This window comes from Dipodomys merriami, unplaced genomic scaffold, assembly GCF_024711535.1.
Source record: "Dipodomys merriami isolate MVZ:Mamm:240054 unplaced genomic scaffold, mDipMer1.0.p SCAF_12, whole genome shotgun sequence".
Lineage (NCBI taxonomy): Eukaryota > Metazoa > Chordata > Mammalia > Rodentia > Heteromyidae > Dipodomys > Dipodomys merriami.
In genome coordinates, this window is record NW_027202493.1 from 2,153,298 (window position 1) to 2,167,843 (window position 14,546).

At 47.0% G+C, this 14,546-nt stretch overlaps 1 protein-coding gene across 10 annotated transcripts in view; it reads left to right on the forward strand.

The window, feature by feature from the left end:
- Ank1 (ankyrin 1) overlaps positions 1 to 14,546 on the forward strand; it is a 226,849-nt gene that overhangs the window by 171,951 nt on the left and 40,352 nt on the right. For 7 of the 10 annotated variants that reach the window (XM_070016090.1, XM_070016092.1, XM_070016093.1 and 4 more), the window contains 11 exons: positions 1,699 to 1,896; positions 2,853 to 2,951; positions 4,928 to 5,026; positions 5,253 to 5,351; positions 6,847 to 6,939; positions 7,330 to 7,402; positions 8,488 to 8,511; positions 9,517 to 9,613; positions 11,178 to 11,256; positions 13,162 to 13,259; positions 13,345 to 13,569. In XM_070016090.1, coding sequence (XP_069872191.1) covers positions 1,699 to 1,896; positions 2,853 to 2,951; positions 4,928 to 5,026; positions 5,253 to 5,351; positions 6,847 to 6,939; positions 7,330 to 7,402; positions 8,488 to 8,511; positions 9,517 to 9,613; positions 11,178 to 11,256; positions 13,162 to 13,259; positions 13,345 to 13,569 — 1,184 coding nt within the window. The remainder of the gene's footprint in view (positions 1 to 1,698; positions 1,897 to 2,852; positions 2,952 to 4,927; positions 5,027 to 5,252; positions 5,352 to 6,846; positions 6,940 to 7,329; positions 7,403 to 8,487; positions 8,512 to 9,516; positions 9,614 to 11,177; positions 11,257 to 13,161; positions 13,260 to 13,344; positions 13,570 to 14,546) is intronic. The other 3 variants (XM_070016091.1, XM_070016095.1, XM_070016099.1) reach the window with 1 other exon arrangement.

A 14,546-nucleotide genomic window follows, 5' to 3' on the forward strand; every position in this document is an offset into this window, starting at 1 on the left:
GGTTCTCTACCACTTACACCACATTCCAAGCTCTTTTTTGGCTTTAGTTATTGTAAGGTCCATTCCTGGACTACGAACAGACCTCGCCCAGTACCTGCGTTACCTAGGCAACTGGGACACCTGGAAGAGGTCACATCCGCATCCGCTGAGGTCACATCCTAACCTGATGTGTCCACACCTTTCTCCCACCTGATCCCACTTCCCTTTACCTGGACACACCCTTCCCCGCCCCCTACCCTATATAAGGCCTAAACCGCCGCCAGACCGCCCTCTTTTTTTCCTTTGCCAGCCGCGTGGAGTGCCAACCTTGCCTGGTCCCAGCAGGTCTACTGAATAAACCCCTTACCTGAATACCACGTGCGTGGTGCAGTTCTTACTCGGCTACCTCCTTTTTAAAAACCTAACAGTTATCCTTTGGTTAGAGTCTCATGCCCAGGTGACCCTGAACCACAAGCCTTCTATCTATTTCTCCCTCATAGTTGGGATTACAGAAGGCACATTATGTAAACAAACAGGTCAACTCTTATGCCCGACCTTTCTTAATTTCATAAATCAATTTTGGAGACCACTTTTCATACAATCATATGTGATCTATGCTACAATTTTAAGAAATAAGGTAAATGTTATTCTACTTTTAATGACTTAAAAAATACTAAAGAAAACAGAGCACTGGTGGCTCACACCTGTAATCTTAGCTATTCAGGAGGCTGAGATCTGAGGATCACAGTTCAAAGCCAGCTTGGGCAGGAAAGTCCATGAGACTCTTGTCTCCAATATACTCCTCAGAAAAACCCAGAAGTAGAACTGTGGCTCAAGTGATAGCGCACTAGCCTTGAGCACCCAGAGAGGCTAAGGGACAGCACCCAGGCCCTGAGTTCAAACCTCAGGACCTGATAAAAATAATACTAAAGGAAGATTGGTGATAGAATACTTAGTTCCTAGTTTGGACTGGAACAAATGTCAGCTCCATATCCTCAAGTCTCTTCCCTGGTGTATCTCTTTATATACCACTTATCTGAAGAGCAACATAGGCATAATTGCACACAGAAAGATCAAAGGCTGTTGTTTCTATTCCTGTATGAAATGCTTGGGGTTTTGAGTTTTTATTGCAAGATGAGAGAGAGGAACTTTAACTTCCTTACCTCCCTCACTTGTAATTCTGTAGGCTGTCCATTAGAATCCTAGCTTTGGGGCTGGGAAGATGACGCAGTGGTAGAAGGCTTGCCTTACTTGCATGAGGACCTGGGGCCGATTCCTCAGCACCACATAAGCAGAAAAAAACTGGAGGTTGTGCTGTGGCTCAAGGGGTAGAGCGCTAGCCTTGAGCTGAAGAGCTGGGGGGCAGCGCCCAGGCCCAGAGTTCAGCCTCACCCACCCCCCACCTCCGACCAGCAAAAAAAAAAGCTTTGCCAGGTGACAGAGCATTTCCTACCCAGCAGTTTGTCTGTGTGAGAGCACAGAAAATCAGAAAGGTACAGATGTTTGCTGGCTCTGAGAGTCTGCAGAGCTGGTTCCAAACTTAGTAGGTTTTGTTGTTTGTTTGTTTGTTTGCATAACTTGCTCTCCTGGATGACACCAGCTCTTTGGAGTGAGATGAACAGGCCTGGAGCCCAGCCCAATCCTCCCTTCTGTGCTTGCATGCTCATACTGTCAACTCAGCATCCTGTCACCAAGCTCGGGTGGCTTCTTCTCTTTCAGAATGGCTATACTCCCTTGCATATTGCTGCCAAACAGAACCAGATGGAAGTGGCTCGCAGTCTACTCCAGTACGGGGGATCAGCAAATGCAGAGTCTGTACAAGGCGTGACCCCCCTTCACCTAGCTGCCCAAGAGGGTCATGCAGAGATGGTTGCCCTGCTCCTCTCCAAGCAAGCCAATGGAAACCTGGGAAACAAGGTAGGTGCCGCCCACTTTTGCCATGATTTCAGCTTACTAGAGAAAACTGTGAGTCCAGCATTTACTAATTGCTAAGCTTTAGAGATCCTTACAACAGTCCTCTGTAATTTTTCCCTGAACTTCACAAATAAATGAATGATCCCAGTGCCTAGGCCTTGGAGATTCTCTGACACCATGTAATCTTTCTAAACATACTACTAGCAGTTTCTGCAAGATCAGTATGGAAATCCAGAGTAAGCTTTCCCCAGTGCAGGCCAGTGTCTGCATTCAGGAGTATGTAGAATGGTGCTACTAAATACCCATTTTCCATCAGGAAAGGTAGTTTTTAAATGCTGACCTACATATTAGACTAGTTCTCAGTCTAGGAACTACAGATATGTGTGTGAAAGCTTCTAAAGTTAGACATATACTTGGGAAGATTGGACACAAACTGAGTTTTGTAGGTGAGTATTCATACTTTTCCTCTACTTCTCAAAGCTGGTGCTCTACCATTTGAGCCATACTTCTGGTCTGGCTTTTTGCTAGCTAATTGAAGATGGAGTCTTGGATTTCTTTTGCCCAGCTGACTTCAAACTGCAATCCTTCAGATCTCTGCTTCTTAAGTAGCTAGGATTACAAGTGTGAGTTACCAGGAAAAAGCTAAATGAATGCCTTTTCTTTCCTCCCTGTATTGGGATTTTCACTCAAGACCTTATGTTTGCCCAACTTGTTTGCTTAGTAGGTACGCTACCACTTAGGTTATACCACTAGTCCAAGATTTCTCTAGCTAAGAGAAGGGGGAAAAAAATAGAGCATTAGCTCTATTGGCTTTCTTATATAGGCTTAGACAGGTGAAACTCTCTACCACCAGCGAGGGTGCTGCTGTGATTGACCACATTGTTGTAAGGTGTTTTCCTTGCCCAGTTTCAAGCAAGCTAGTAAAGGGATCAATCTGACCGACATCTTTTTCTTTCCAGAGTGGACTGACTCCTCTCCATCTGGTAGCACAAGAAGGTCATGTTCCAGTGGCAGATGTGCTGATCAAACACGGGGTTTCAGTAGATGCCACCACCCGAGTAAGGCCAGCAGCCTCTCACTTTCCTCCATATTGGCTCCCTTCCCCACCTGCATGCCCCATGGCACAGTCTTTGCAGATGACTTCCTCACAGCTTAGAATCCCACCTCCATGAAGAGCCAGTTGGACTTTGGCATTTCTTGGGGCTGAAAGTGGCATTGGAAAATGCCAATCTCTATACTCTCAATTTGGACTTTAAAGTTTGGTAGGCTTTTGAGCTTCTGTCACCAGTACTTGAGAGGAATGTTCAGTCATGACACTGAGTCCCGTGTCACAGGCACATCAAGGTGCCTGCCTGACTAATGGAATCACCCAGAAGCAGTTACTCTGTTCTCCTTCCAGCATTTTGTTGAAGTCAATTCAACTGTCTCTGAACTCCTGTGGCCAAGGAGCCCTGTGAGGTGGGGGGCTGGGGGGGTCCACTCTGTGTGTGAGCTTGAGGCACAGATAGGTCACAGAATGATATCCAGTGAGAGAGACCTGAGCCCCAGAGGAAGGATGAGCTGGTAGGAAGAAAGGGTTTCCTGGAAGAGGTGTATTTTGCTCTTTTGTCCCAAGATGACCCATTAGAAAGTACAGAATGACAGAATGACCCACGTTCCATAGGTATACTGACAACAATACTGTGGCAATGTCACCTTAAAAGGATCCTACGACACATTTTTATCCCTAACAGCCATAGCCTTTTAACAGAATCTGTTAAAACCCAAAGAATGTTCTAGACCAATGGGGCTTCTCTTGATCCAGTTTAATCTTTTAGGGTCCTGTCTTAATCCTTTGGGGTCTCTTGAGAAACCCCATTTCTTGGATTAGACCTGCTTCAAGGCTCTCAGAGCTGCTGGGTGCAGCTCCCAGGGACAGTTGAGACCAAAGAGCTCAGAAGACATTGGCTTGTCAACCCTTTGAGGGTACCACCAAAACATTCCAAGGGACAAGGCTGTGGCAAATACTCAAGCATGAAGGAGTGCCTGGATTCTACCCAGAACCAAAAACAAACAAAAAAGTGTATTGAGCAGGACAGATTCTTGGGAAAGTAGCCCTTCAGAAGCTTACATGAATAAATAACCATGACTGCCCATTTCAGGTGAGGTTCAGTTCCCATCAATTCATTAAAAACTGAGTAACCCAGGTAGCCTCGCTGTGCTCTACAATAGACTTTTCCCTGCCTTTTGGGTAGGAATAAGCCTGTGATCGAGGTTAGCATGGTTTCATGAGACCATCTGTCCTTTTGGTGCCCTGCTCAGCAGAAGCCTCATTTGTTGGTCCCTTCTTGATAGCTAATCTTTGTTCCTGGCATGAGGCTTTATTCCAGGTCCCCCACCTCTCTTCTCAGTAAGTGCCACCATCTTGAGGCCCTCCTCGGCACTTCATTGACCATCTTCCTTCACCTCTAAGGCTCCCAGCTCCCCCTCTGCTGACCCTGACCACAACCTGGCCCTTTTCACAGGGCTTGTCTCATCAACATCTGGAATTTCACTTATCTGACACCGACCTCCACTCCTTCCCAGGCTAGGGGGTCTACTGACCACAGCAATGCACCTTCTAGAAGCTTTTAGCCTTCCCAAATATTTCCCGGCCATCCTTCCTTACTTTCACCTTAGTTTATTTACTTATTTGGACAGCAGTAGGATTTGAATTCAAGGCCTTGTGTTTGCCAGGTAGGTACTCTACCACTTACGCCACACCCCTAGCCTTTTGTTTGCTTTAATTATTTTCCTAGATAGGGCATTAAGTTTTTGCCCAGAGTCTGGCCTCAACTATGATGTCCTTCTGAGTAACAAATTACAGGCTCAAGCCACCACACCCAGCTAGCTGGTGGAGATGGTGATTTCCCATAACTTTTTGTGCAGGCTGGTCTGGAATGACAATCCTTGAGATCTCTGCCTCTCAAATTGCTTGGAATACAGACACATTCTTATAATGCTCTTTGTCTGCTTAGAAACCCTGCTGTCCCTTCATTCCTCCCTTGCTTTTCAGATGGGTTACACCCCACTCCATGTGGCCAGTCATTATGGAAATATCAAGCTGGTGAAGTTTTTGCTACAGCACCAAGCTGATGTCAACGCCAAGACCAAGGTACAGGCTACCTTAGAGTGGTCTCCTCTGTGCCCAAATAGGTTGTAACCAGAGCTACTTTCTGCACACTCAAGGCTACAACACTTCTTGTTTCTTTTCTGCCACATTTTTAAGCTGTGATGGATGAAATTACAGAAATGTATGTTTTTTTGTCATCTGAATAAAATGGACAGGTCTTGGAGTTTGTGGCCAGAGCTGATCCTGCCAATGTCTGCCTTCTTTATAGCTTGGATATAGCCCCCTGCACCAAGCAGCGCAGCAAGGACACACAGACATTGTAACGCTGCTACTCAAGAATGGCGCTTCCCCAAACGAGGTCAGCTCGGTGAGTACCCACCAGGCCTGATTTGAGAAAGCTGCTGCCCAAGGAGCAGCCCTAAGAGATGCCCCTCACCACAGAGTTCAATGAGCATGTGGGAGCCCACACCCCCATATCAGAATGTCAGATTCCCCTGTGTCCCAGGGGCTGGAGGGCTATGGTGGGCTTTTCTCTTTCTGTCTGAAGATGTCTGTTAGACACCACTTTTCCCTCTTTTGTTTTTGTTTTTGTTTCAGTGTTCTCAGTTGTTTGTAGTTGTGATGGTCTTAGTAGTAGTTGTTGTTCTGTGTCCCAACCCCCACTTCCCAGTCCTGTACTAAGATTGAATTTAGGGCCTCAGGCTTGCTAGACAAGTTCTATCCTTTAAGTCACAGCTCAAATCTTTTAACTTTTTATTTTTCAGAAAGGTTTTACACTAACTTTGCACAGGTTAGCCTTGAGCTCCAGTCCTCCTACCTTGTCCTTGAATAGGTGGGATTATACATGTATACTACCAAACCCAGATTTTCACTCTTATTGACAGCCCTTTAATATATATGAAATAGCATTCAGTATGGTACAAGTGGATGAAACTATCTGGGGGATTCCCAATCTCTCAAGGCCCTGGGGATATTTGTAGAATTTTCCGTGAACATGGCACAGGATAAACTTCCTCTTCTGACAATGTGGAGATGTCTCTAGATTCTCTCCATGGACTTTGATTGTAGACATGGGTGCTGAAATTGTAACTGTTAATGGAGCTGAACTCATGTGGACCCCTAGACACATCTTGGAAATAAAAATAAAGCTTCAGTGATTTTTCACTTAGTTATTTCTTGTAAAGTCAAAACTGAAATGATACTCCTATCCCATTTCTGGTGATTTGTAAATTCTGACTAGTCTAATTACTACACTTAAGAATAGGGACTGTCTGGCTGGGAAGGTGGCTCAGTGGTAGAGTGCTTGCCTTGCATGCCTGAGGCCCTGGGTTCGATTCCGCAGCACCACATAAGCAAAAAGAAAAAAGCCATAAGTGGCGCTGTGGCTCAAGTGGTAGAGCACTAGCCTTAAGCTGAAGAGCTGAGGGACAGCACCCAGGCCCAGAGTTCAGGCCCTACCACTGGACCCCCCCCCAAAAAAATAGGGACTGTCTTAACTATGATAATGCTCAGTTACTGACCCCCTGAAGAAGTGACCTCAGAGAAGTGAGCTGCAATGCTCTGTACCCTCCCATTTCTAGAGCCGTGCTTGATGACTTCCTGACCACTTGAACCTTTTAGGGGCTTGGTCCTGGCATGGCTTGCCTTGCCTTGGAAAGATTTTCATACTGAATACTGTCCTCACCTACCCATCTTTGTGGCATCGAGCTTGTGCACACACTTGTATATGGGTTCTGAAGGCTCCAAGGCTTATTCTGTTTATTTGGGCCTTTTGAATATCCAGAAGTCTATATACAGGGAAACAGCTTCTCCTCCCTGACTTGTCCCTTTGTCTGATTGCATCCTCTCTATGTTTGTCCTAGAACGGAACCACACCTCTGGCAATAGCCAAGCGTTTGGGCTACATTTCTGTCACAGATGTGCTGAAAGTTGTCACGGATGAAACCAGCGTAGTGGTATGCTTGCCCCTCCCCTGTGCCCAGCCCTCATGCATAGCAGACAGACCTGTGCCTTCCTCTGGAAGCCAGGGCCTCAGCCCTGGGACACACAACTCAGAGGCCTCCTCTCCAAGTGGATCTATACTGCCACCTAGTGGCGCCAGCAATTAGGGTTGTGGTAAGGTGGATGGGACTAGGGAAGGAAGGAGGTCTCTCTAGTTATCCTGCCTGGGATGCCAGATAAGCATTAGCTTCCAAGTCAGGAGCTCCCCTCAATATGGTTTTCTTCTTTGGGGATACACCTTTCCAACTCCTGTTCCTTCTCCTTATTGTGACCAAGTCACTACTTCACTGGAGAAAGGTGCCTGTTCTGTGGGGGTTGAAGTCTCTGCTTTTTTGTCATTTTAGTTAGTCAGTGACAAGCACCGGATGAGTTACCCTGAGACGGTGGATGAGATCCTGGATGTCTCTGAAGATGAAGGTAAAGTTGGGGTATGAACTCAGGCTGATGTAGACAGAGGGATTCCAAGCATCTGAATGGCTTCTGCCACCCCCTCCCCACCAGTCTGCACTCAGGGTCCCTCACAGCATATCCAAGTTCTGTATGTATGTGTAACCAGGGATGCCACTTTTTTATGATGTTGCCTGTTGTCAGAAAGACCTTTCAAATAGGGGTTGGGGATTTAGTTCAGTGGAAAAGAACTTGACTAGCAGGTACAAGGTCTTGAGTTCAGTCCTCCACTCTGGAAAAAAAGAAAAAAACCTTTCAAATAATTTTTGACAGAAGAAAATTGACTCAAGGATTCAACTTTTTAATCTCACAGTATCTGTAAGTATGCATATGCACCTATAACACAGAATCAAATCAAATGTGGATCAACTCAGATCACTTTTCAGTACGGCAAGAGACATAAGCTGGGTAACGGTGGCACACACCTGTGATCCCAGCTATGCAGCAGACTGAGCACTGAGGATCACAATTTGAAGCCACCCCAGGCAAATACATCCAAGAGTCTCTTCAGTTAACCAGCAAAGAGCTGGAAATGGAGGTGTGGCTCAAGTGGTAGATCATCAACATTAAGCAAAAAAAGACTAAGCAAGAATACAAGGCCCTGAGTTTAAGACCCTGTGCCAGAAAAAGAAAGCTGCGAAAGGCTATCATATCTTTCTTTCCTGCTTTCCTGGAGTTTAAACAAATAATAAGTGGGTTACTTAAAGATGTATAAGAGCATTTTCATCAGCTGCCCTTCTAGCCACAAGGGTAGTCTACAGGTTGTGAGACATGCCATACAGTTTCAGCTTTATGGACTACAGAGCATGTTCAGCATTCTTCTTTTCTTTTAGAAGCCGTATTTCTTCACTTAGCTTTGAGGGAACCCTTGGGATGCTGAACACTGGGGTGCCACAGGTTTTCTCCACAGCCCCTTCCATCTATAAGTGTGATTATATGACTGCCCTCTAGGACAGTAAAGCTTTCATTGTATGAATGCTTTTGATAACATGCCTCTTACTGTAACCAACTTCAGTGCTGTCCTTCCTTCAACTTGGCTCTTCTTTGCTTTCTAGGAACTGCTCACATAAGTCTAATGGGTATGAATTGCTTTCTGTTCCCATGGTCTTTTCTCACCAAGTGCATTCCATCCTCTAACTCTACATCCTCACCCATCTCCCTCCATTTTCTCCCTCCATTTTCACCATCGGAGCCCAGAACCTGACTAACAAGTTATCACACTCACGAATTCCACACCCAGTGGACAGTTTCTGCCTGTCCATCTGTGAGTCTCTGTCCATGCCACTGTGCTGTGGTCATCCTGCATGAGCAGTTGTGATTCCATCCTGTCAGCTCCCAGTCACAGCCAGGACTCCCACTGCTGAGTGACAGTCAAGGACAGGGCAAGGATGAAGGCCCAGGCAGTGGTTCCAAGTCAGGTGAAGAGAGAAAACTAGAGGCAGTCTGGGGCACAGGCAGCTGATGCATTAGTAGCTTAAAACTTCTTTGTAACTAGCTTTGAAACTGCAAATAATGACTCCATAATTGGAATTACTGAGATAATAGACATAATAACAGAAAGGAGAGCTCCATCACAGGTACAAAAAAATGCTGCAGCCCTTCCAAATTCCACTTACTCTGATGCAGTGGCTTTGTAGTGATTCTTCTAGTGCTCTTTCAGCCCCTGAAAGGGGCTTTTTTGCAGTGAGGAACTTGTCAAGTTAAGAAAGGTTTTTTTTGTCCCTTTTGCTTAGAACAAACTAAGAGGTTAGGAGCAGTCATTCCTGCTCTGTGCAATCATGAGAGGCAGACCAGGGAAATCACTTTCAAGAAGAAAAGAGCTAGGTACCTGTGACTCATGCTTGTAATACTAGTTACTCAGGAGGCTGGGACCTGGAGGATCTCAGTTTGATGCCAGCCTAGGCAAAAAGTCCATGAGACTCCATTTCCAATTAACTAACAAAAATGTAGATTTAAGTGGTAGAATGAAGCTGTGAGCAAGAAAAACAAGCCAGTGCAAGGTTCTGACTTCAAGCCCTCATATTGACAAAAAAATGAAAAACAAGAGTCCTGCCTGCCACTCACTTGAGTTCATCTTGTTTCAGGGGAAGAGCTTGCTGGCTCCAAGGCTGAGAGACAGGACTCCAGGGATGTGGATGAAGAGAAGGAGCTGCTGGATTTTGTGCCAAAGCTAGACCAAGTGTAAGAAGGGTTCACTGTGGTATCATGTCATGGGATGGCTGGATTGCAGTATGGCAGAGAAGAGTCATGCTAGGACTCAATGGAGACCCACACTGGATGGCTGGGGTCACAGGGAGGTTCCCACTGTAGATGGCGAGGGTCACAACATGGTTGGTCAAGTATAGCTCTGGTACTCTAAGTAAGACTATAGACTGAGGAAGAGTCCCAAGAAGGCCAGGCCCCACCAACAGAGTACCAGACAGAATACTGGAGAGTGAGGCTGTGGTCTCAGAATCCAGAATCTTTGAGTTCTGCACCTTGACCAGCAAGGGTCTGTGTGGAGGCCTTCCTCAGTGTACTGTCTGGTTGCATCTCTCCTCTTCTGGCACACCATCTCCCAACTTCCTTTCCCTCATTCACTTCTCTCCTGCTCACACACACACTCAGCCTTCACATCTATAATTCACATTACAAACTTGCCAGCTATTATCAAATACTGCCCAAATGCCTCCATTTATGGGGTACTATACATAAACTAAGTTTGACCTGTGTCTGTCTAGAGCCCATTTCTCATTCCTCCAGCTGGCTGCTGTAAGCGGATGCATCTGTACACAGAGATATTTGCAGATAACCTACTCAGATCACCTTTTTAGAAACACTGAGTCCATGCATAGGGTTTTCTGAAAAGACTGTTTTAATGGCTTATACAAAATAGAGCCACAATAAGCACAAAAGGAAATTACAAGAACATTCAGTATAAAGTGTGTGTGTGTGTGTGTGTGTGTGTGTGTGTGTGTGTGTGTGTGTGTGTGTGTGTGTGTGTGTGTGTGTGTGTGTGTGTGTGTGTGTGTGTGTGTGTAACAGTCCTGGAGCTTGAATACAGGGCCATCCTGCTAACCCTGAGCTTTTTTGCTCAAGAAGAACACTCCACCACTTAAGCCACAGCTCCATTTCTGGCTTTTTTTTGGTGGTTAATTGGAGATCAGAGTTTCACAAACCTTCTTGCCTAGACTGGCTTCAAAAGCATGATCCTCAGATCTCAGTCTGCTGTAGTAGCTCAGCTCGATCAATAAGTACTTGCTGAACATCTGTTAGAAAGAAACATAGAACTCAAAAAAAGAAAGAAACATAGAACTCAATCCTGACTATGAAGAACTTGAAGTCTCTTTTAGAGGGATCAAAATCCATACCAAGGGGTCAGAGTACAGCACAGAATAGCACATCATGAAGGCCAGGTAGGGGCTTGTCACCAAGGCTATACAGCTTTAGAAAGGACTGGCACCTATGGTCAGGGCCATCATGAAGGCTCATGGAAGAGGAAGGTCCTTCAGTGAGGAGGGTAGGGCACCTGGCCTTGCAGAGACCCAAGGGAGGGAGAGGCTTCAAGAGATGGGAAGGATGCTGGCCAAAGGATTGTCACGTTACACATGTAAGGCAAAGGGAGAAGCAGATTGAAATCTGATGAGGGGTGGATTGGCCAGGTCATTATAGAGGAGTACTGTGGCCTTCACTTAGATCTCCTGGGAAAGAATGGGGCTATTTCAAATTCCCTGCCTTTGATATTTTCAATGTTCCTGGCACTCAGGGTGGAGTCTCCAGCCATTCCCAGGATTCCCTGTGTCACGCCTGAGACAGTAGTGATCCGATCTGAGGAGCAAGAACAGGTAGGAAGCATTGTTTCTCCTACTTTTCCATTTGCAGAGTAAGCATAGTACCTACCCATGACAATGGCCATGTTGAGATGACCATAGGACAAGGAGCTATCATTGAAAAGCTTGTATTGCTCACAGTGTGCCTTCAGATCTGCAGCTCCACATGTCTTGTGGAGTCCTGTAGTATGACATTAGTGCTAAGGTCTCAGCAAGCTTCAGTGTAGGAAACAGCATCAGAAGCACAAGGGGAAACCTGATTAGTACCCACAGTGCCCTTCCAAGCTCATGTTCACAGCCACAGTCTCTGTTCACACTTGATATCAGGACCAGGAAGGAAGCCCTCTTCATGGCAGATGGGGCACAGCCTATTCACACCATGAGGCTCTAGGCTGCAGAGTTCCATATGCTTTCTTTTCTGTATCCATAAGAGGGGCTGCTTCTGCCTCACCTTGTCTTTCCACAGGGAGTGCTGGAAGCCCAGACTAAAGTAGGTGCTAGAGAACTGCCCAAGCCTCTGGCCTGCATCACAGTGCCCTGGCTGGTGGCTTCTTGGCATGCCATATCCATTTGTCCCGAAAAGCAGTGATGGGAAGTAGAAATGACTTAGGGCAACTTCATTTCCTTACTTTCATTCAAGGGTGCTAGCCGTTCTTTCCAGAGCAAAGGAATTTCCTAGAAAGAAAATAAAAGGAGTGTGAAAAGAAAGGAATATGGTGGTTCGGTTTGGCAGCCCACCTGGGCTTTGCTATTTTCTCACTAAGATTGAGTTCTTCCTCTGCCTGGTAAGAGACATGTGTCTGAAAACAGAAGCCAGAGCCCTGGACCCAAAAGTGGCTCATTTATCAGCCATCATGTGCCAGTGTGTACCAGAATGGTGCAACCTACGTGTCACTGTATGGTGGTTGAGAGAGATGGGCAGATATGCCCCTGGCACTGCGGTGGCATCATGCCTGGATGCATCTAAAGTCAGCAGTGGAGGAACTAGCAGAGTGGACTTGGGTCCTCTGGTTTCCTGACAAGCCCATTCTCAGGAGGGAATATTGAGTTTGGAACCCAGGACCTTAAACATGCTCTGCTACTGAGCCACATCCCCAGCATCTCTTTGCTTAAGTCATAACCTCACATCAAAGGAGGAAGCTGCATTCCTAGTAAGCATTTGCATGTGGCTCCATGTAGCACTGTGAGCATGAGCTGCTGTCAGCTATAGTAGTGTGCAGGCCTGGGGCCCACAGAGGTGCCCAGGTGAGCAGTGCTGCAAGCCCTTCCAGAGTGCAGAGGAGGGAGTCTAGAGACAATAGGAAAGTGAAAATGGGTAGGATTGAGCTAGGCAAGGGCAGGGACCAGGACATCCTGGGACAGATGGGAAGCTTGTGAGAGCAGAGTAGAATATCACAGTCCGGTTCCTGAAGTGAGAGCTCACAGACACCAAAGCTGACCATCATAGATCCTTATGGTGTATAGGAAGGCCCTGTCACAGGCAGCTGGAGGCCCTGGAGTTGCACTATTACAGTGAGGCATGGTGAGAGATGGGAAGCCCCACAGTGCCTGATGGATTTTCATGGACACCAGATAACCTACAGAGCATGTAGGTAGGAAGTGACAGCCTGAGGCCCAGAACAAACTCCAGAGGAAAAAAGCTGTCTGTGTAGAGCAGAACTTCCCTATGGGACATGGTGGGAGAGAAGGGGAAGGAGACTTACAGCCAGATTTCAGAGTAAGGACTAAGGACTCACTCTGTCCAATGCTTTATCTCAGGATTGGAGTCAAGCAGACGCCCAGAACAGGGGAGGGGCAGATGGGTTCCTCGGAGTGTCAGGGGTTTCCCCGGGGCCTCCTGAGCCCCTGCAGCCTAGGACCATGTTCAAGTGGCCTAGGGGATGTTGGATACAAGACAGGAGGCCTTCATCTCCTCCCCAGGCTTCTAAGGAATACGATGAGGACTCACTCATCCCCAGCAGCCCAGCTACAGAAACCTCAGACAATATCAGCCCTGTGGCAAGCCCCGTCCACACAGGGTGAGTACCAGGACTCTGGGACTCCACTCTTCTTGTCTCCAAGCGAAGGGGATCAGCACTCAACAGCAATCTGCACTGCTTCCAGGTTTCTAGTGAGCTTCATGGTTGATGCCCGGGGTGGCTCCATGAGAGGAAGTCGGCACAATGGCCTGAGAGTGGTGATCCCACCTCGGACATGTGCAGCACCCACACGCATCACCTGCCGCCTGGTCAAGCCCCAGAAGCTGAACACGCCGCCCCCACTGGCTGAGGAGGAGGGCTTGGCCAGCAGGATCATTGCATTGGGACCCACAGGAGCCCAGTTCCTGAGGTAAGATGGCCAGTCACCCAGAGCCACCATACCCTAGCAGGGCCCTGGAGGAGCCCTCCTTTCCCTGACTGGCATTTTCAGGTCCACTGAAGAGTTCATAGCCTGGTGGAGATTACAGCTCTCAGATCTTGCTAAGGGGATGCACAGATAGAGCTACTTTGGGGTCCTGGGGTAGTTTTTTAGGCACTGAAGTGTCATCCAGTGGTTTCCAAGGACCACAAAATGAATGGACTGCAAGGGCCTAGGCCTCACATTCTCTGAAGAGACCAGGCTCTCCCTGGAGTTTGTGTGCCCTCAGGTACCAGGAGGTTTAAGGCTGATACGGCTCTACCCTTCCTTTCTATCTCCATCTACCTTCCTGTCATCCCTATGGGCTGGCCTCATAATACAGCCTGCACCATGTTTATTCCTTGAGTTTCCTCCTTAAATGTAGCCCTGGCAGGGTTCCAGTGGCTCATGCCTATAATCTTAGCTACTCAGGAGGCTGAGATCTGTGGATCATAGTTTGAAGGCAACTTGGACAGGAAAGTCTGGGAGACCCTTATTTCCATTTTCCCACCAGAAAAGCCAGAAATGAATCTGTGCCTCAAGTGGTAGAGTGCTAGTCTTGAGAAAAAAAAAGTTAAGAACACCCAGACCTTGAGTTCAAGTCCCAGGACTAGCACCAAAACAAACTAACTAACTAACAAACAACAAAAAAAGTAGCCCTCAAAGCCTCCCTCCAAAGGAAATGTCACTGTGGTCATTTGCCAGGTGAGGACCCTGAGGGTCACCTGTGTGGGGAAATCAGTTGAGTTCTCAGAACTAGATCCAAGAGCAGAATTGTTTGTCAGAACTCCCAGCTATACAGACAGGGTAGGAAAGTTACTTACTCTTACCCCCCCAAACCTGCCCTCCCATCATTGCCTCGCACCCAGTGGGAGTAAGAAGGGATAGGGAACCTTGGGAGCCTGCAGAAGTTCTATTTCATTTTAGGG